Below are 20,112 nucleotides of genomic sequence, written 5' to 3'. Positions count from 1 at the left end.
TCTTGGCGGCACGAGAGATAAGTGAAGCCAGACGCGTAGCGAGCCAGTATATTTTATAGTAAGCTCGATAGGTTACAAACCATTATATTTAGATAGTATTAAGGACTTGTCCAACCTTTTTACCAACAGTAATGGGTAAGCCCGGGCTCTTTTTATAATGGTAGCTATGCCCCTGGAAGCATTCTCTCTTCACACCTGTAATCATTTTACTGCACTTCAAAGAACGATCTTTTTTCAGTGGTGTAAGGGAAGCAACTCTGTGAAGCAAAACGGAAGTCGGCGAAGTCACGTGATACAACAAGTAAACATGGATGCAACTCCAAAGGCCAAGTTTGATGCGGCTGTCAAAGTTATACGATCTTTGCCGAAAAATGGTAAGCAAAGCCGATATTAGAAATGTCATGAATTACAGAGAACGGCGTTCTCAGTGGCAGCGCTTCTCAACGTAACGTTTGTTGAATTTAAGGCACAGTTTTCATTGCAGGTCGGATCAACTCGTCTAGCCCAGTGACAACTTAGCTTATCAAAGTGTGGATGATTAGATTGTTAAACTGTCGTATGTTGTACACCTTGGCCTGTTTGATGTTGTATATTTCATGTCTCACATTTGATAACTCAGAAGCTACCATGTGTCAGCAGTTATCATATCTGTCTGAATCTTCCGTAGTCATGCAATAAAGAGACAAACTGGTCACAACAAGAAATAAGTGACCAGTTTATCAACTCATTATTACTGGAACAAGTTTAGAATCAGTATGGGAATCAGCTGCCTTACAACTGCCCTGTCGCCAAAACAACAAAAAAATTTGATAATGTTTAAGATTCTGATTGAATGATTAATTCACTGAGCTGCACATAACAAATCTTTGTAGGGACACTGGTCTGCACTTAGTGTATCCTGGCGTAATGTCAATTTGTGGACATTTATTTGCATGCACCTGTCACTTCTGGATTTACGCGGTCGCTACACATAATGATGTGACATAAGATTTCCGATTTGTATACAAGAAGTCATCGTATTTTTCCTGCTGTCATGATTCCGAAATCACAAACTTCAAAGTAGACTTTTTTTATCCAAAGTTTTCGAAAATAAATCCTAAAAAATAGTTTTCATTCATGACATCACAGATCTGCCGGTCATCTGTATTGGTAGGTAAATGGTAAGGCTAAAAGGTCATGACCCCAGAAGGTGGGTTGTTGTCTGGGAAAAATAACTGGGGAAGCTCATTTCAGACACAGTCCTTATATGCAACACATTTTCATGAAAGGTTCTAATTAAAAGCAGTTAATATGACTTTTTATGATCAAATCAGATGGTTTTAATTAATGAATTACGAACATATGCATGTGTTTATTCAGTAAAAGACTCCAAGGGTATGTAGAAAATTTAAATTTTCATTCAAGATTACTGGAAAATTTACTTGTTTCAAAATCCTTATTTATGAAAAAAGTCAAAAGGAGACAAATTCTGAACATTGCCTGACAAAAAGCCTTCTTACCAGCATAGTGAGACATGAACATCAATATTACATCGGTATCAGCTGTTGGCATAAAATATTCACCATACTGTTTGCCCAGATTTTAGCTATCATGAATATTGACTTTGATGTCGTTATAATGCAATTGACTTTGATACTGTTGTGTGGATGATGACTTCATCTCCTGCTATGGTAGCAATGTGTCAAATGCTGAAACTTACATATTTATGAACATTAAATATTGATGAAGGTTTGTATAATTGTTGATTTTCATGTTCCTTTGCAATTCTGCATACTGTGCCGAAATGTGTTAGGTGTGTGAACATTGATTATGCGAGGCTACCTATGTCAGGATTCGATTCCTGGGTCTTCGTCATGACGAGCAAATGCTTTAAAGGTACCCCACCACCCTTTTAAGATCCTGACAAGTCCTCAGCTTTTTTGGCTACTGAACATTTAATGATGATTTTGGTTTTGATTATCTCATAGTTTATCAAAGTATAAATCAGAAATTTAAATAAGAAGTTCACCTGCCTTGAAAGATCAATACAATTTCCCAAATATTGAAAAGATATTATCCCCTTCATAACACTTGACTCATGATTTGTAATTTTGGATTACTGCATTGATAACTTTTCAAAATCTCACATATGTATCCAGTGAAATTCGACCACCTAGGAAAAGTGGCCAACCAGGGTAGAAACATTTTCAGACTGTTCCTCAATCAAGTTCGAATCAACTTCTGTTAAACAGCAGTGGAAATTGAGACCATGAAAATAGAACATTTCTGATGACGAACTGTACAGTTGTCACCATCATATGCTGGCTAGCGAACAATTATTGCCATATTTTAGTGGCATTTACAAAATTACTCTGCTGTTTGTGAAATTAATGAAACATAATTAATTATGATACTTAATTAGCTGTTTACTGATGTGTCCAGCCATTTCACTGCTACCGATCATGTTTTAATGTAATGCTATGGAAGGGAATCATGACTGTACAATTCTGCAGATAGATGTTTTCTCTCAACTAACTGCAACAGTCATCACTGTTTCCTAATTTCTCATGTCATTAGTGAAATAATGTCTGTTTTTATCATGAAGTAACCTCCAATAACTGATTCGCTGATTGTGTAGAGTAGTCTAGTGCCAGTAGTGGTTAAAGTGATCGTGCGCCGTACAGAAGACTTGGGTTTGATTCCCCCATGCTTGATTAATCTATCCTCCAAACTCACTGTGTTTGAGTTTAATATTGATTTCTGTTCATTTTGGGAAATGAATTTTCCTATGTTTACTCAATTTTGGGTATAAACACAAACTTAAGTCAAAACTGAGACTTAAGTTTGTTTTGAGAATTCAGGGCCAGGACATTGAATAGATTTTACAAATTTATATTTTCCCAAAATAATGATATAACCTATTCATTCTTAAGCTATGAAACCTGAACTGATCAAGCTGCCGCCATGTGACATTGTGGAAACCTATTGTGCTTTATATGTCACTATTGTCAGAGTGATGAATCTAAATAAAGGCCAGACCAATTTTATTTATTGTTTTACGGATCTGCCTGCCATATTTTACCAAGAATAAGAAAATAATTAAAGGGAATATTCCCCACTCAAAAAATAAAATCCTATGGTTTTTAATGTCCAAAAATGTAAGCTAATTAGAAAATCTTTTTTCAGATTGTTTTTTCCCCTTTTATACTTCATAAATTACCAATAATAAAAAACTTTTAGTACTTGAATGGAATATGAGTTTGATTGGTGGTTTTATTTTTTGTTTTCCCCTGCCTTTGGGTTTTCTGAGGGTAAAAATCCCTAAAACAAGAAATAAAATTGGTCTGGCCTAACTTACTACCAAGCAGAAACAATAATTAAAACTATCCCACTATTAGCATGTTCATGTTAATGTTAACTAGGGTCAGTGTGGTAGCCTAGTGGTTAAAGCATTGGCTTGTCTGAAGTTGTCACACTGAAGACCCGGGTTTGATTCACCACATGGGTACAGTGCGTGATGCCCATTTCTGGTGTCCCCTGCCGTGATATTGCTGGAGTATTGCTACATAGGCATAAAACTAAACTCACTTACTGGTATGGTGATCTACCTTCAGTTGATGGCGATCTGTAAGCCCATTGTGATTGATGGTTATGCCACAACACCACAAAATGGTGTTGCAATCAATTCTTCATCCACTAGGCTACACTACCGCCTTTAATATTTCACAGACTATGGGCATTGTCAGTAGTTTGCTACCTGCGTGGACCGAGCTGATTTAGAACATCCCTTCAGCAATATTCAGGTGTTGACTCTTAGTAATATAATGGAGAGATTTAGCCGAATGTTAAGAAAAAAGATGTTCTACTATTAAAATGATGGTAGACAATAAACTTAGTTCAAATAAAATGGGACTTACATACCCTCTCAGGGGGACCCTAAATATCTCTCCTAACAAATTGTTTCATGGAATTGCATGCATACAACATGTGCATTAATGTAACTGTTTCAGATACAGGATTTTTGGTTTTTGTCTATTATTCTGTTTTAGGTTCTTTCCAACCATCCAATGAAATGATGCTGAGATTCTATGGCTTCTACAAACAAGCCACGGAAGGCCGATGTACCGATGTCAAGCCAAGCTTCTGGGATCTAGTCAAAAAGGCGAAATGGTTGGTATATAGTTATAATATACATGATATATTTTGCAGGGCTGTTAATAACAGTTTCAGCCTGTGAATATACATTCTCCTGTTATCATTCACATCGTGTATTGCCCATGCTGGCAGTTGTCTAATGGTATATTTTAACCCAATGTGTCAGGCTGTTGGGTAATTATTCTCTGTAGACAGTTAAGAGATCAATGTAATGTCGCTGAAAATTAGATGAATGTTAGACTGAATTGATAGTCTAGAAAAATTATTTAACGTCCCTACCCTTTGACAAAGTTCTCGCCTTACCCCATTTTCACACTTCATGCCACCATTTACCAGTTTGAAAAGGAAGATGGACTAGGATACTAATTTATTACTCGCCCATGGAAGATAGTGCAGTGTGATATTTTTTCGGCAATATTGCACAAGTCTAATATCACTTGATGATGTCAGAATGGTTCAAAGTTGTGATGTCACTGTTGCAGTTTTACTAGATCTTGATTGACTAGTGGAAAAGTCCTCATACTGTAGGCAATTTGGCTGCAGTTACTGTCAGTTTATGTTGGCGAAGAATAAACAGAATACTAATCTGGCTTCGGTGAAATACCATTTCTACTGAACTTGTTAAAGATTTAGTATCAAACTCGCTTTTTCATTAATTTGTTTGATAAAATGGTATTACACGGACGGTTGTTTCGTATCCTCTACCATGTCTACAGATGTAACAGTATGTAAACCATGTGTGAATTATGTGGGAGATGAGTTTCACTATATTCTTCAATACACATATTTTAGAAAAGAAAGATCAGTGTACATATACCAGCTTCCTTTATATTATAAAAAAAGACCAAATAATTTAAAGCTTAAATCACACTCTTTGCATGACTTGTGAAAAGATGTCTGTTTGAAATAGCTCAGTAAATTCTGTAAATATATCTTACAAATTGTAAAATCTTCCTTGTAACTACTAGCCCCCCATAATATTATCATTTATCATACAATGGATAGTGTTCTTGACTTGATAAGCCAACGGACATTTTCAATAGGTTTATGAAGATAGCAGTGGCAGTTCCCCAACCATAAGCGAGAGATTGGCACTGGAATCCAGGTGCACAGTCTAGTGGAAACATGAAACTGTATTTATTGTTCAAATTGGTAACTGACGGTTTTTTGAAGTTCCATGCGAGTTTGTTGTTATTTTGCAAAGGTAAGCCAAAACTTGTTGACAACAATACATGATTTAACATGAAAACTGACTGGGAACTAGATGACCTAACACATTCAGCTGAGTTATCAGTCACCAGGCTTGTGGCATCGTGTATTACTATGCACGTATATTGACATCATAGATACTTATATACCCACGTATAATGCGAGTTTTTCATACCTAGAATGAGGGGGTCAGGAATGGGGGTCGCATTATACACTGGGTATAAGATCATATGGTTTTCCCAGCTGTTTCACTTTCAGTTTTCACTGACGATGTCAAATGGTGTTTGATAGCCATCCCAGCACTTCACAAGAAAACTTTGCATTTAATCGGAAATAACTGTTAATATCTGAAATAAAGACCATTTGTGTCTCGTTTCCTTGTTTTTAATGTATATTCTCTGTAAATTAAGTTGAAATGACCATCAATCATACACATCCCACAAAGTTAACTTTCATGATCTGTGGCAAGTGAACCATTTTGTAGAATTTTAAGTGAGAATGACATTGCATGATAAATAGGTTATCACACTTTTTTGTTTTTGAATGGTAAATATCCTTCATTAGGAATAAACATTGTATTTATCAAGCCTTGGCGATATTAATGAAGGTTATTAACCATCCCCAAACACACTTGTGTGATAACCCAGATTTATTGTCATTTCCACTTCTTCATATGCTGATGATATTGGCCTGAGTATGATAAAGCTCTGTTCTGTTCTAGTATTTATTCAGTGGTCTGTTTCCTGCTAAGAGTTCCTAGTGTTCCTTAAATATCATACATGTAAGGGCCCATGGGCCCATATTTTCCCAAACCTAAAACAATACCAGCAGCTGTACATTGTAATTGAAATTGAATATTCTTATAATAGAATGTAATATGATAGTGAGGTTCTGTTACAATTGTGGAGATGAAAATCATGTAATTGTGTTTTTCGCACTTTAATAAATGTTTTATTATTAACATGTCCATCACGTCTGTTGTGTTGATGTTGGTGATCAAGCAAAAGTAGTGCGGCAGTGTTGTGTACGGGCGCAGTGAAGCGACCGTGCAATGAAACATTTACAATCCAAATTTATTGTATCTTAATTGTTATTTATTGTCCCATCAATTTCAAGTATTTCACATAGTCATAGCACAACATTTAACTGCCTGTTATTTTTCACATTGTGTATTGCCAATATTGACAGTTGTCTAATGGTATATTTTCCTTCACTGTGTCAGTTTGTGAGGTATTTTTACATCAATGTTCGGACATTTTCTTAACTGTTCTGCTTACAGTTGTGCTATAGTGAGTGAGTTTAGTTTTATGCCGCACTCAGCAATATTCCAGCCATATGGTGGCGGCCTGTAAATAATCGAGTCTGGACTAGATAATCCAATGATCAATAGCATGAGCATCGATCTACTGAACTGGGTACAAATCAGCAAGTCTGACCACCCGATCCTGTCTGTCACATCTTATGACAAGCATTGTTTGCTGCAGATCAATTCTGACCCGGTTCTACTCGGGTCAACATGTATGATTTGTTCGTCTGCCCCAGGTGTTCAACAGGTGAGCAGTTATCCAATAAAAAGAAAACAGTGTAGAAAAGCCCAGGCTAAAATACAGGCATTACTGCATTGCGATATACTCTTTGTTTCTGATTGGTTGTTAGGGTGCAAGGTCTCGTGCACAGTTAAGAGCATGATCACGTGACCAATAAAATTTACAAATGAGTGGTATTTGAAATGCTTCCACTGAGCTGTAAAAAATCTCAGTGGAAACACTGAGCTATACATCAGTGTTAGATTTGGGTGAAATTTTGAGTGGGTCCAAATTGATGAAAATAATGTTTCTGGACCCCCTCCAATGCTAAATACATGGGCAGATAGAGGGGGTCCTCACTTAATTTGATGAGTCAAAACACTCCAAAACCCTCTCTTGAGCCAACACTGATAGTAAGTAACAAGGATCAATAAATAGAGGATACTTAACAATGTAATACCATTTTTATTAAAGGAGTTAATGGTTTGGCATCAAACGAGCGGAAGCAAGTTGGATACTACATCTTTAACGAGTTTAATAAAAATGGTACTTCACGGAAACAAGTTTAGTATTCGGTTCATTACTCGCCAGCATAAATTGACAGAAACTGTGGTGAAATTGCCTACAGTGTGAGGACTCTCAGCTTTCCATGAGTCAAGCAAAGTCTAGTAATTGCGACAGCCACATTAGCAAATATTGTGACGTCACAACACTGAAACATTTTGACATCATTCATCAAGTGGTATTACAGTAGTGTAATATTGCTTTAAAAATATTACACTGGAGTATCTTGAACGGGCAAGTAATAAACAGTGATATAAGGGCAATGCTGTTTTTCAGGGCAGTATCATTTGCAGAAGCCTGAGGACTTTCATTAACTGCCTGATGAAGGAGGGCAGTTGAAAAGACCGAGGACTCCTGCAAATGATAATGCCCTGAAAAATGGTGTTGCTGTTATTATACTAAAATGAATCCAATTTTTAATGAAATAAGAATAAAAACAATGGCATGTGCTTTAGAACAAACAGCGGAGGTCACTGACACACTTTTTACAAATTTAGACACGTCGTAGAACAACACAGATGACGAAATTTGACTTTGACCTTTGCCCGTACTACCAGCCACCATAGTTTTCAGTGCTCAACAACGTTAGACTTCAAGTCGATATTTTCATTGCTGTATGTTGTAATTTATGGTACAACTGTTATGGTTGGCACAGGAAAGAAAGTGCATAATGGCACAGGTACATGTGACGAATGTGAGCCAGATGTATTGTAAATAATGAACCCAAGTTCAAACGAGCTGTAGGTGATTGAACTGCAACATCTGAGCTACTTATGACATCACCCTAACTACAGGCCTGATAATGGCCTGTCATCAAGCAGTTTACAGGCTTTATCAAGTTACAGTGGCCCGCTCATTCATAACATGCAGGTGTTTTAATGATAATTCTATCCATTTTAGCTTTAATACACATTACTCTCTTCTCCATGGTGGCCGGGCAGTGGGGTAGCCTAATGGTTGAAGTGTTAACACATCCCACTAAAGACATGGGTCCTCTTGCACCAAGCAATCTTAGTGGTACGATTGTCTTAAGCCTACGTTGGAGAATGGGAGTTACAATCATTGCAGCGCTAAGATTGCTTTGTGCAAGCAGGCCGTGGGTTTGATTCCCCACATGGATACAATGGGTGAAGCACATTTCTGGTGTCCCATTTTGTGATTTTATAAACTGTTGATGCCATGTTCTGTCTTCTGACCAGGGAGGCATGGAACAAGCTTGGGGACATGCCAAGAGAGGAAGCCATGCTGAATTATGTGGATGCACTCAAAGTTGTAAGTAACCTGTTGTTCAATAGACTTGCCTTTTGTTACTTACTGAATATATTGGTCAAGTTGTCAGCAATGTTGTCAGTGGGCTTACTTCAGTTCTGAAGGCAGCACTTTGTTCTGTATGTACATGCAGTATTATATCATGGTTAGATCTGCAACAATTCATCCAGACTTTGATTGAATTTGATTTTCAATATTGGACCCTAAATTTGATTCTGTATTGAAGTAAAATCATCAGATTTCATTTAGCTCTCGGAGTTCAAGTGAGTCAGCTTTTTAAGTGTGACGTCCATCAGCAACTTGGTGATGTCTACTAACAATAGTGCTCACTGGATAATCAGCCCAGCATCAACTTATCACCCTCCACCTTATTTCAGGTTTTGAAACTTCTCGAGTTGAATAAGAACTAATCTCCTCAACGTTTGGAAACATTTGAACTAGGTGTTCAGATATTAGCTGAAATAGTGAGAATGGTTATCAAAAGTCAAAAATAAGATATCACATTTCATTCTCGGTGAATCAAATCGTCAAATCATTGCAGCCATAATCATGGTGCTGCTTGTGATTAAGCTTGTGTAAGTGGGATATGTGACTAGTATGGTTAAAGTATGCTGTTGCCATGTTCGTAGCATAGACAGATATGGTAAATGTTTCTCACTTTTTTTGTTAGTAGTTCCACTTGTAATCTATCCAGAGATGCTAACCTCTGCGATTTTTAGTATTTTTGTGAGCAAGTAAGTTTTGGTCAGGGCTGGCAAGTTTTATTTCTAACCAGCCCTGTGGTCTGCCTGAAATTTTCTAGAGTTTCATATTCTGTTGAAAGTCACGACTAATAGAGATAGCTACATGTGTGTGTACAATATCAGTTATTTCACATGGAGTAAATGGGACGATAACAGACTTGAGACTTCTTTCATCGTAGATCATCGAGACAATGCCTCAGACTCAGATGGTGGCAGATTTCATGGATACATTAGGGACCTTCTATGAACTGGTGGATGACAAGTCTCCCATAGGCAATGCAATCAACAGCAGCTCACTGAGGTCATCGCCAGAACGTGAAGAGGACAAGGTGCTGATGGTGAAGGACAAGTTGCCATCCGACCAGGAAGATGTCCCTCGAGCCAATGGAGACATAAGTGGTGGGTATGGTATGCAGCATATTTCTTGTAGAAAATCCATTTAGAAATCAGTAAGAACTCCTGTTTTCATCAAGTCATATTTGAACTTTGAAAAATCCTGTCTTCATCAATACATGTTTGTCCTGAGAGGTGACTAACAGGATCAGGTCGTTGCTGACTTGGCTGACTCATGTCATTGTATCCCAATTTGTAGACTGATGCTAATGCATATCACTGGAATATTGCTGAAGGTGGTGTTAACAAGAAACAAACATAATTCAAGCTTTATGTCAAATTTTTTTTTATGTAGACCAATTTTCAGCAAACAGGTTTATGAATGAAGCCTTTCATTTTTGTGGTCAAGCGATAGAGTATTTTGATAAAATGAGACATCCGTTGAAAATATTGTTCATGTTCAACATGAGATATCATCATTAATGTCTCAGACTTTTATGTCATTTATCCCTGCATAACGGAAATATCTTGTCTGTCACAAGATGATGTAAAATCTAACTTATACAGATAGTAAACTAGTATGGATTATGGGATTTTAATCATGAGACATTTCACCTAAATGAACCTATTTTCTCTTCTTTTTGCGAGTTGTTAGAGCAACTGTGTAAATTTGTTGTCACATTATTTACATGGTATATATCATGAATATTTGGAAACTTTATTTAAATTTACTTTCAAAAATTGGTTCTGTTTTGAAATTGGAATGAACATGGGAATATTGGAAATTTACAACCATGAAAAGTTCGGTGGTCTGGTAGCTGTCTGAAAAGCTTTTGATACCTTTGAGGATAACAAACGGACAAAATTATGAGCTTTGGTGATAAGTCAGACTTTGTCACATGAAGTTCCTAACACTGATGATCGTGTTATGGATTAGTATCAAGATGCCTTTTTAGAGAGGCATGGTTAGAAGTTGGTGAATCAGATAAGGACTAAACTTCTTTATTCATGTAAATACAGAAGCTGCTCATCCATAAAGTTTTGTCCTTATCAGTACCAAGATGAGTTAAACATTCTTGGTTTGTATGAAGTGTTTAACATTTCACCCAGATGCATCTTCCACGAACCACTCAGAACTTGTAGAGGAAGCGTTGTTGCGGGCAGGATTGGGTGGTGAAGAGGCTGTCAATGAGGAAACATTGTCACAGACAGGCAGAGTTGAGGGAGAGGTCATAGGGACTGATGCCCACCAGATCAATATCAAATCACTGGACCAAAATGACAATGTTGATAGCAGCATGCAGAATGGTATTTATTATTATTGTCATTATTATAATAGCATATTTATATAGCGCACATATTCAGGCAACTAGTGCCTGCTCAAGGTGCTGACATACATTTCCCTTTATCATTGGAAGTCATTATCAACGGCCCATCATTTAATCAGTCTCTACTCCTTGGGGAATGTACACACTTTGTTTATAAGAATATATTATCAGCAAAAAGTCTTTTCAAAGTTGATATATTCTTGGCATGTATTAACAGTACAGAAAACTCACCTACGTACATTGTTCATGGAGACTGAAGAAAGGGAGGTAACTGATCTGAATTTGTCTCCCTTTAGCATGTTTATTCAGAACAACAATAACCAGTTTTTAGGAAAACAAGTTTCTTTTGTGAGTGCAATGTTTCAATATAGTGTTGTATTATTGTCAAGCAGGAATGTAGCATGAGGAAGAGGGAGTGTATATATTTACAGTTTGTAACAGAGAAAATAAGGTAGCAACATAATTAACAGAACACTGCTTAAGCAACAAGTTGATGATAGGCAGAGAATTAAGAAAGGGATACGAAATGGAAAGCAGGGATGTAAAATCAAGGGGATTGTTTAAAATGGAGATGTTTATACAGTTGACTGGGCATAGTTGAGTCTGATGGGATGACACATCCTTGATCTCGGTTTACGGAGGGTGTTTGTCATCTGATGTGAAGAGCTTCCATCAGCGGGTTTGATTACTTGCTTGGATCATTGGATGATGATGCCAGCCCAGTTTATTTTGATGAGTTTAATTTGCTGATTCTTGTTCTTTCGCTCGAGTGCTGATCATGGGTCAAGGTGTTTCGCTCATGTGGCTCTTAACACAATCACAATTCAGGTTGTGAATAATATATTTCTGGTTGTTGCTGTTGATAGTTGTTGATTTACTTCTTAAACTTTGAAGAAGGTTCTTGAGACTGGAGGATGAATAGAAGTTTGATTCTATACCTGCTCATGTAGTGAACTGAAATCTTTAAATGTTGATGTAACTTGGAAAGTAACAGAGTAGATGCAAGGTTCTGTTGACTGTTTGTGATGGATAGTGGTTTAGTTCTACAAAGACTTTCTTCCAATGTTCAGGCTCTTCTTATAGATATGTTGAGCAGATGTTTCACCACATGATATAAAACAAGAAACACTGTTGGCAAAGCACATTGTGATTTTCACAGGAGAGGATGATGAACAGCCCTTGACAAATGGCATGGAGGGAGAGGGGCCGAGAGTAACCAATCACGTGAACAGTGAGACCGAGAGTGACAGTGAAGAGTTCTGTGACACATCAGACGAACCGGTTCTGGTAATCCTGTGACTGTATATTCCACTGTTCTAATAACCAAACATTAGTAACACAACTCTTTACTATTTTGGAACCATGGTAACACCAAACTCCCACCTGTATATTCAACTGTTCTTATACACAAACCACATTATGTTGAACTTTTCTAGTATCCATGTAAACAGAACCTTGTAGGACAAAGAGCTCCGTATTACCTGTGGACAGTGAGTTAGTCCAGTGGTTAAAGTGTTCACTCATCACATCGGAAAACCTTGTTTGATTCCCAGATATAGACCTATCAGACATAGGTACATATAATTACTGTCTGCTTTATTCTTGATCTTTAGGTGAATATTCCGCAAAAGGAGACCCGTCTCAGTGCTTCTACCCCACTCAACAAGGCCGGGAACCATGTACGTTTCAGTGAGACCAACATTGTCCACACTGAGGTGGAGGTACATTCGGGCAGAGTATCTCCCATAGAACCTGACTCGGGTCCAGTAGGGCTAGAGGTGGCCTCAATGCCAGGAACATTTCCCTTCAGGCAGGACCGCTACCTTTCGGAGAGTATGTTCGTGAATGCCCCATCACAGGACTCTATGAACATCTCAGCCACAAGCCAGCTGAGTCTGAGTCGGGCAAGACATGAGCAAGATTTCAGTGAAGAAAGTGTAATATCCTCTGATCTCAATCAGTCCAGCAGCGAGACAACACAGATGAGAGGAGGTGGGGATACGCAGACAGGACGCCAGGGGAGCTACCAGTCTTTGGACAAGGGACAAACTGGGACCACAGGTGGCAGCAGAGGTACGGTAATCTAGGATTGTGTATGTATGTGTCCCTGGGTGGGAGGAGGCTTTAAACAGGGGACAGACCAGGACTGCAGGTGACGTCAGATGTATGGTGATACAGGATTGTGTATGTATCTAGGGGTGGTAGGGGGGCTACCAGCCTTTAGACGGAACAAACTGGGACTACAGGTGGTGGCAGAGGTACTGAGATCTAGGAATGTGTATGTATATGTCTAGGGGTGGGAGCAGGGCTTACAGGCTTTGCCCAGGGGTCAGACTGGGACTATGGGTGGCAGTAGAGGTATGGTGATATAGAGTTGTGTATGTATGTATCTAGGGGAGGGAGGAGGGCTAACAGGCTTTGGACAGGACTGTCTAGGACCATGGGCGGCATTAGAGGTACAGTGATCTAGGATTATATGTGTATGTATCTAGTGATGGGAGGAGAGCTACCAACCTATTCACAGGGGACAGATTAGGACCACTGGTGGCAGCAGAGGTACTGTGATCTGGGATTGTATGGTGGGAAGGGGGTTGCCAGCCTGTAGGCAGGGGACATCCTGGGACCATTTGTGACAGCAGAGATAGGGTCTAGTTTGGCTTGAGAGGGAAGATATCTAGTTGCAGAAGGGCTACAGTCTGTAGATGGGAAAGCTGGGAGTATGTTGATACTTGTGAGAAACACTTTAATTTGTTGATGCGTTTCTGATACTGATTTGAACATGTGAATGTTGTCAGAAGCAGACATAAAATAATACCTATTTCAGGTTAAGCCTAGAGATAGTTATTCAGTTGGCACTTTAATTTCATTGCAGGTTCAAACTCAGGTTCAGGAAGTGGAAGTCGACGGGGGTTGTTTTCAGGGTCAGGTGGGGGTGGTCGCCGAGGGGACAGTGACCCCAGCAACCCGGGGGATGTAAATGAACAGATAGCCATTGCCATGGTGAGGCTGCAACAGGACATGAGTGGGGTGTTGTCCCGACTCAGCTCACTGGAGACTCTGTCCAGGCATAAAGCTGAGGTAGGTTGGTTGTGGTGTGTCAGAATGCTTGACCGGTGTCCAAGAGTTTGTTCTGGAAGATACTATTAATAAAACCTTTGTATCAATGTCATATGATGTTAATCCATGATTTGAATGATTAGATCAGATTATCCATTTCTATATTTAGATCCAGAAATGTAGATCAGTTATAAAGACATTGCAGATTTTTCTTCTGGCCAGTTTGCAGAATCTGTTCCCATGTGTTATGTGTTATTGTTTGCTCAGTACACTACATGGTTTGTACAAAAGTTTTCAATGAATATAGCTTTTAAGATTGTATTTTTCAACTTGTTTTGAGAGTTTGGGTTCTAGAAACCAGTCCAAAGATCAAGTATCACATTCTTTTGTGATACTGTCAAGAATGTGTATGTTATCGCTAGAATTTGGTGAATGGAACAGTTGTAGGACAAGAAGTCTGTTTGAACCTATCTTTATAAAGCTTGTTCACATGGTCCTGTTTTTCATGTGCATTTATCCAGCTTACTGAAATGAAAAGTACACAGGTTTATTGTAATTGACAAATTGATTTGTAAGTCTGTACCCATCAGCCACAGGTATCTTCAATGGATTTCAATGGATTACAATGGATTTCAAACCCTCATTTTGTTTATGGCGCTTTTAGCAATATTCCAGCAATATAATGGTGGGAGACACCAGAAATGGGCTTCCCACATTTTAATCATGTGTGGAATTGAACCCGGGTCTTCATTTCATCAAGTGAAGGCTTTAACCATTAGGCTACCCCATCACACCTCATACACGGTAACCTATTTCTGAAAACCATGACAAAGAGAGTCTTGTTCTCTTTCAGGAGGAGGTACAACGGCAAAGGTCAGCAAGGGTGAGTTCTGGCGATGTAAACATGCTAATTCCTCCATGATCCCATGACCACATATTTTACAGTGAGACGTTAAAAGCTGGTACGTGTTGTTACCCTGAAGGTGCTCAGCATCAGTGAGATGTTAGTGAGTGAGATCAGGTTTATGCCACTTTTAGCAATATTCCAGCAATATCATGGCTTGGAACATCAGCGTGAGTGAGTTTAGCTTTACGCTGCACTCCGCTATATTCCAGCTATATAGCCGCGGTCTGTAAATAATCGAGTCTTGACCAGACCATCCAGTGATCAACAACATTAGCATCGATCTGCGCAATTGGGACCCAATGACATGTGTCAACCAAGTCAGTGAGTCTGACCACCCGATCCCATTAGTCGCCTCTTACGACAAGCATAGTCGCTTTTATGGCAAGCATGGGCTGCCGAAGGCCTATTCTACCCCGAGACCTTCACAGGTTTTGGAACATCAGAAAGGTACTTACCAAATTGTACCCATTTGGGGAATTTAATCTGGGTCTTATGCTTGATGGGGGAAGGCTTTAATCCTTAAGCTGCCACACCACAGTTTGCAATGTTATAAGTGTGGAATGAAACACTTGAAAATCCACTCTCCTCTGTCAAAACCCTCCCAAACTTCCATCTTGATAAATACTCGAAACATCTCTCAAACATAGAAACAATATATACATATAAATATACATATTATTTCAGAAACCTAGTTGGTGGCCATTCCCTGATCTCTCTATGAAAAGTGCAGCTTTTGTCATACTGTGGCCCTTCATTGCTCACTACCTTATCAACGTGCTCTTCAAGAGGAAAGGGTAGGTTTGTTTATTGTAGTTAATCTAACTGATTATGCTGGGTTAGATTTTGCTGTTGTACTTATGTTTTTGTTGAAGTAGTTCTAGGTTCTTGCTGTAGACACAGGGATTGTTGAAGACGATGTTGGTAGATATAGTTGGTAAACATTGTGTTATTTAATATAATGTTAACATCATTATAGATGTTGCTGTGTCTGATGATTATGATGTAAACTTTGCAGTTGTACTTTATTTAGGTGTTTGTGTAGTTGTAGATGATGCAGGGACAGGTATTGTAGTGTCTGAAGGTTTTTTAAAAAAGATTTTGCTTTTTACATGATGTAGTTGGTGTAGTCATATATTGTGACTCTTGCTAATTTGTGAGACAGGAAGCTGAACACATCAAGCCAGTTCTGCACCATTTCCTACTTCCTGAAAATGTCTGTATACACATTAAGCATAAGACAGTAGCTCTAAATACGTAAAATTGTGGTCAGTTTTAATTACTGCATGGATGTGCTTGTAAGTAACAAAAATAATAAATACAATTTTACCCAATCACTGCTGTCACATGTCTCTATCTCTTCAGATGTATACATACGCATGTGATTCTAATTAAGTGTCATGGAACCTTCATATATTCAAAAGTAGATATTATCTTCCAAATCAGATTATTGTTTCAACATTTTTGGCATGGATAGGCAGCTTGACAGTTTAGGGTCTAACCCCTGTAAGATCAAGTACACATAGAAGGTTGTGTTGACAGTACTACAGGGCAATGAGTTTATGGATGAGGAATAGCTAGGTTCTAATGCTATGCCCTTCTATTTCAGGAGATCCGTGCAGTGAGGTTGAGCCCATGCATTAGGCTGACAATGAACCAGGATGAATGATAGCAGCTGTATGAGATTGTATACATTGGCAATGTTTTGTGTACAGCTTTTCACATTTTAGGAAACCTCAATGAAAAACATTCAGTTCATATCCATCGAGAAAAATGAGGGATATATTATTTCGAGTTTATTTGGAAAGACTTCATATATGTTTGTACAGTTTTCTAATTTGTGACAAAATGAATTCCAGTTTAGATTTAACATTGAATTCTAGTTTCTTCATCTTTTTCCCACCGTCTCTTTCATAAAGTTAAAGAAATGAGTCTTGATTCTCAATCATTAATAATTTGCTAAATAACAGTGTACTGCTCAAAGGAGTTAAAGATGACAGATGGTATGCCAGATTAACTACTGAAATGTGGAATAATTGATGTTCCGTAACTTCCATTGAGTTGCATATCGATTATGAGAAAGATTTGCGGGTGGGATAGCCTCAAGATGGGTTATCCCATGCAAAGGCCCAGATATAAATTCCTTCATAGACATAATGCGTGGATCATCTCCATCAGCCATCTCTTGGTACTGATATTGCTTAGATATTGCAATAGAAAATGAAAAATATGTAAGCAGTCCCATTTACTTATATCCTGTATATAGCCAGGATATACGTAACGATAAGTCTCCACTATACCCTGGATGCATCCACGGCTTGGCCAAAACGTTGTATTACCTCTCTTTGCTGACTCCGCATTCTCACAGTAGCCAATCAGCTTACACCTGAACCTGCCAGTGTCAACAAAGATAGTGGTTGCAGCTGCGAAGGTTTGTTTGCAGTCCAACTCAGATATTGGGGAAATCATACAGACATACAGGTCCGAAAATTTTTTAAAACTTCATGCAAGGCCTCCTTTCAGAGAACCTGTTCGTGACTAGTGTTGCTAAGTTTAATTGGTTAGATAATTTAATTCTAAAAAGCAAGAGTGAGTTGTGATTGGTTCGCCCAACTTCCCAGTGTATACACTTGATTGGATGAAAAGCCAGCCATGTCAGGTAGTAAATTTATTGGGCTTAGCCGTAGATGCATCCAGGGTATTGTGGAGATTCATTGTAACGTATACCCTGGAGATATCGAGAATGATTTTCGTATACAGTACCCAAAATATAAATTTTTATTACTGTGAACAAGAATTATCATTGCTTTTGAATCAAGTGTTTTATGGAACCAGTCCTGATTTTGTCATTTCAATATTGATTGTAAAGGGTTTATGTTGTAGATGTTCTAATGAGTTTTTTGTGCATATATTAATCATGGTAAGCAGAAAATCTTGCCATTAGTGCTGCCCGCATGTGTATGTTCAGTGATACAGATGAATGTGTTCTATGATCAGCTGTGATATTGCAGGTGGATTTTCAGTGTGTGTACATTTGAACATGAACATGTTTCCATTTCAAGAATGTAGTCACTGAATATTTAAATAATGCATAATAAAATATATAAAAGATGCATAGATGTACAGCTGAGAAGTGAGAAGTTAAGATTTTTTGAAAGGCATGTTTTTATACGATGTGAAATGGTAAATGGTTTGTGTAAACACAGAATGTGTTAACACCTTGCATCAATTTGAAGTATTCTTTGCTGTGTTCGAAAGTGTTTAAGAATAACCTTGTTGTGATCGGATGAGCTTACAGCTGAAAAAGCTCTGCTTTGATTGAATTTGATGTGGCCTTACCCACACAGTTTTTTGCACCAGTATGTGTAAATCCAGAAATTTGAATTAATGAACAATCAAGAATGACTTCAGTATGTCCAGCAAGCAATAGTGTTAATGTCACTGAATGTGGCTTGAGATTCCTGCTTAAAGACATAATTGTTTCACCTAGAAGATCTGCATATGTGAGCACATTTCAAGCTGAGCTCAGTAGCATAAATTGATGTTCATGCTGTTGATCCCTGGATTGTCTGGTCCAGATCTGATTATTACAGACCGCTGGCATATAGCTGAAATAGTGCCTGTAAATTTAAGCTCACTCACTCAAGCTGAAAATCATCATATTCAAGTCAGATTCTGTTAACAATTACTATACAATTCAGTGCTGTTCATCTGATTTTCCAGTGATAAGCCTTGACATTCAATAAAATATTTTGATAGTCATCAGAAATATTTAACAGTGTTAGTGAATGAATGGCACCTTCCTGTGCAGTCGTTTGTGTGTGGAGAAGAGAGATTAGGCTCTGAAGTGGAAGGCTGACAGATTGTTTACTCAGGACTGATGATTTGTTCAGTCTTATGTGGATGGAAAGTCAGTGGAGGCATGTTTTGACTGACAAACGGAAACTAGAGATCGGTTTGGATTAGTCAGGTGTAAAAGGATTTAAGTGATGAATTGAGTCCCTTAGTCATTCCAGGATCACTAGCATGGGTGCTGAAATCATAGATCTGTTGGAATGTCAGTCTGTGGCTTTAACAGCTTGTGTGGATTTTAATTTTTAACATTTAAGGTGTCTGGAAAAATAGGATGGGGCAGAGTGCACACCCTTGCATCCCACCTCTAAATCCATGGGTATGTGGGGAAACAGCTTTAAACTCTTCCCTCACTCACTGAAAGTCTGTTTACTCCTTTTGGAATACACCTTCGTGGTGCATGCCTATGTGTTTCTCCAGAAAGTAAATATTCCCTTGACTCATTCACCTTGACAGTTACCTAAGGCTGGTTAGGTGAGGTTGTGTTTCTGTGGCATTGAGTGTTGAGGAGCTGGTGAGAAACCTTGACTATATGATGGTCTTTATTTAGACTGACCCAGATTTGCTCACTGGATGCATCTGTGTATGTAATGACCAATACAGTCTCAAGGATCATATTGATGATGTACATACTTAGTTTATGTGTGTGTCTGTTGTACAGAAATATAATTATAAAAATCGAAAAATAAAATTTCCATGCTACAAGTTCAGTGTATTCTTTCATTTGTTATCAGATACCATTATGATGTCGAGTGACAGTCTTGTGACATCACATGAGGAAATACTTACGTTCAACCACTACAGTTTGCCTGAAGCGCCGAGTTCAGTGTTTAAAATTTACCATTTGTTGGGTTGGTTTAACATAAAGAGGATTTTTTCTCATCTCTAGATGATGTCCTATGTTTACAACATTATGTTATGGGGTTTCACATTATGTGAATATTTGCTGATCGTTGTGATGCAGCAGCTGCATGCAGTTGGTACTTTTATGATCCTAACCATGTGTACGGTTATGGTGCTTCTCTGTGCCAGCATGACTACCAGTGTCTGAGCCAGTGAAATGTTCCCTGCTGGGTTGGGTTCGAATTCCAGGCTCCGATTTCTCTACACAAACTTAAGTTTTTACTCAAATATCAAACTGAGTTTGACAAAATGAAACAGCTGAATTTTAACTCAGCTGTACTTTAAAAAAT

At 38.3% G+C, this 20,112-nt stretch overlaps 1 protein-coding gene across 1 annotated transcript; it reads left to right on the top strand.

Moving 5' to 3' along the window:
* Nucleotides 1-281: 281 nt before the first annotated feature.
* Nucleotides 282-19,624, top strand: LOC137297951 (acyl-CoA-binding domain-containing protein 5-like). Its single transcript, XM_067829956.1, has 11 exons — nucleotides 282-374; nucleotides 4,029-4,149; nucleotides 8,633-8,705; nucleotides 9,625-9,844; nucleotides 10,889-11,086; nucleotides 12,266-12,393; nucleotides 12,720-13,179; nucleotides 13,979-14,184; nucleotides 15,017-15,046; nucleotides 15,755-15,864; nucleotides 16,677-19,624. The coding sequence occupies exons 1-11, from the start codon at nucleotides 308-310 to the stop codon at nucleotides 16,690-16,692; spliced, it is 1,629 nt and encodes a 542-aa protein (XP_067686057.1). The 5' UTR covers nucleotides 282-307; the 3' UTR covers nucleotides 16,693-19,624.
* The last annotated feature ends 488 nt before the right edge of the window (nucleotides 19,625-20,112 follow it).

This window comes from Haliotis asinina, chromosome 10 (assembly GCF_037392515.1).
Source record: "Haliotis asinina isolate JCU_RB_2024 chromosome 10, JCU_Hal_asi_v2, whole genome shotgun sequence".
Classification (NCBI taxonomy): domain Eukaryota; kingdom Metazoa; phylum Mollusca; class Gastropoda; order Lepetellida; family Haliotidae; genus Haliotis; species Haliotis asinina.
The sequence above is the reverse complement of the archived record's forward strand: the minus strand, read 5'-3'. Positions and strand labels throughout refer to the sequence as shown.

Bases quoted from the DNA above. Each gene is read 5' to 3' on its own strand.
- LOC137297951 (XM_067829956.1), top strand. From the start codon at position 308: ATGGATGCAACTCCAAAGGCCAAGTTTGATGCGGCTGTCAAAGTTATA. The intron at 8,706-9,624 runs GTAAGTAACCTG...CTTTCATCGTAG, and splicing joins ATGTGGATGCACTCAAAGTT to ATCATCGAGACAATGCCTCA. The intron at 14,185-15,016 runs GTAGGTTGGTTG...GTTCTCTTTCAG, and splicing joins TGTCCAGGCATAAAGCTGAG to GAGGAGGTACAACGGCAAAG.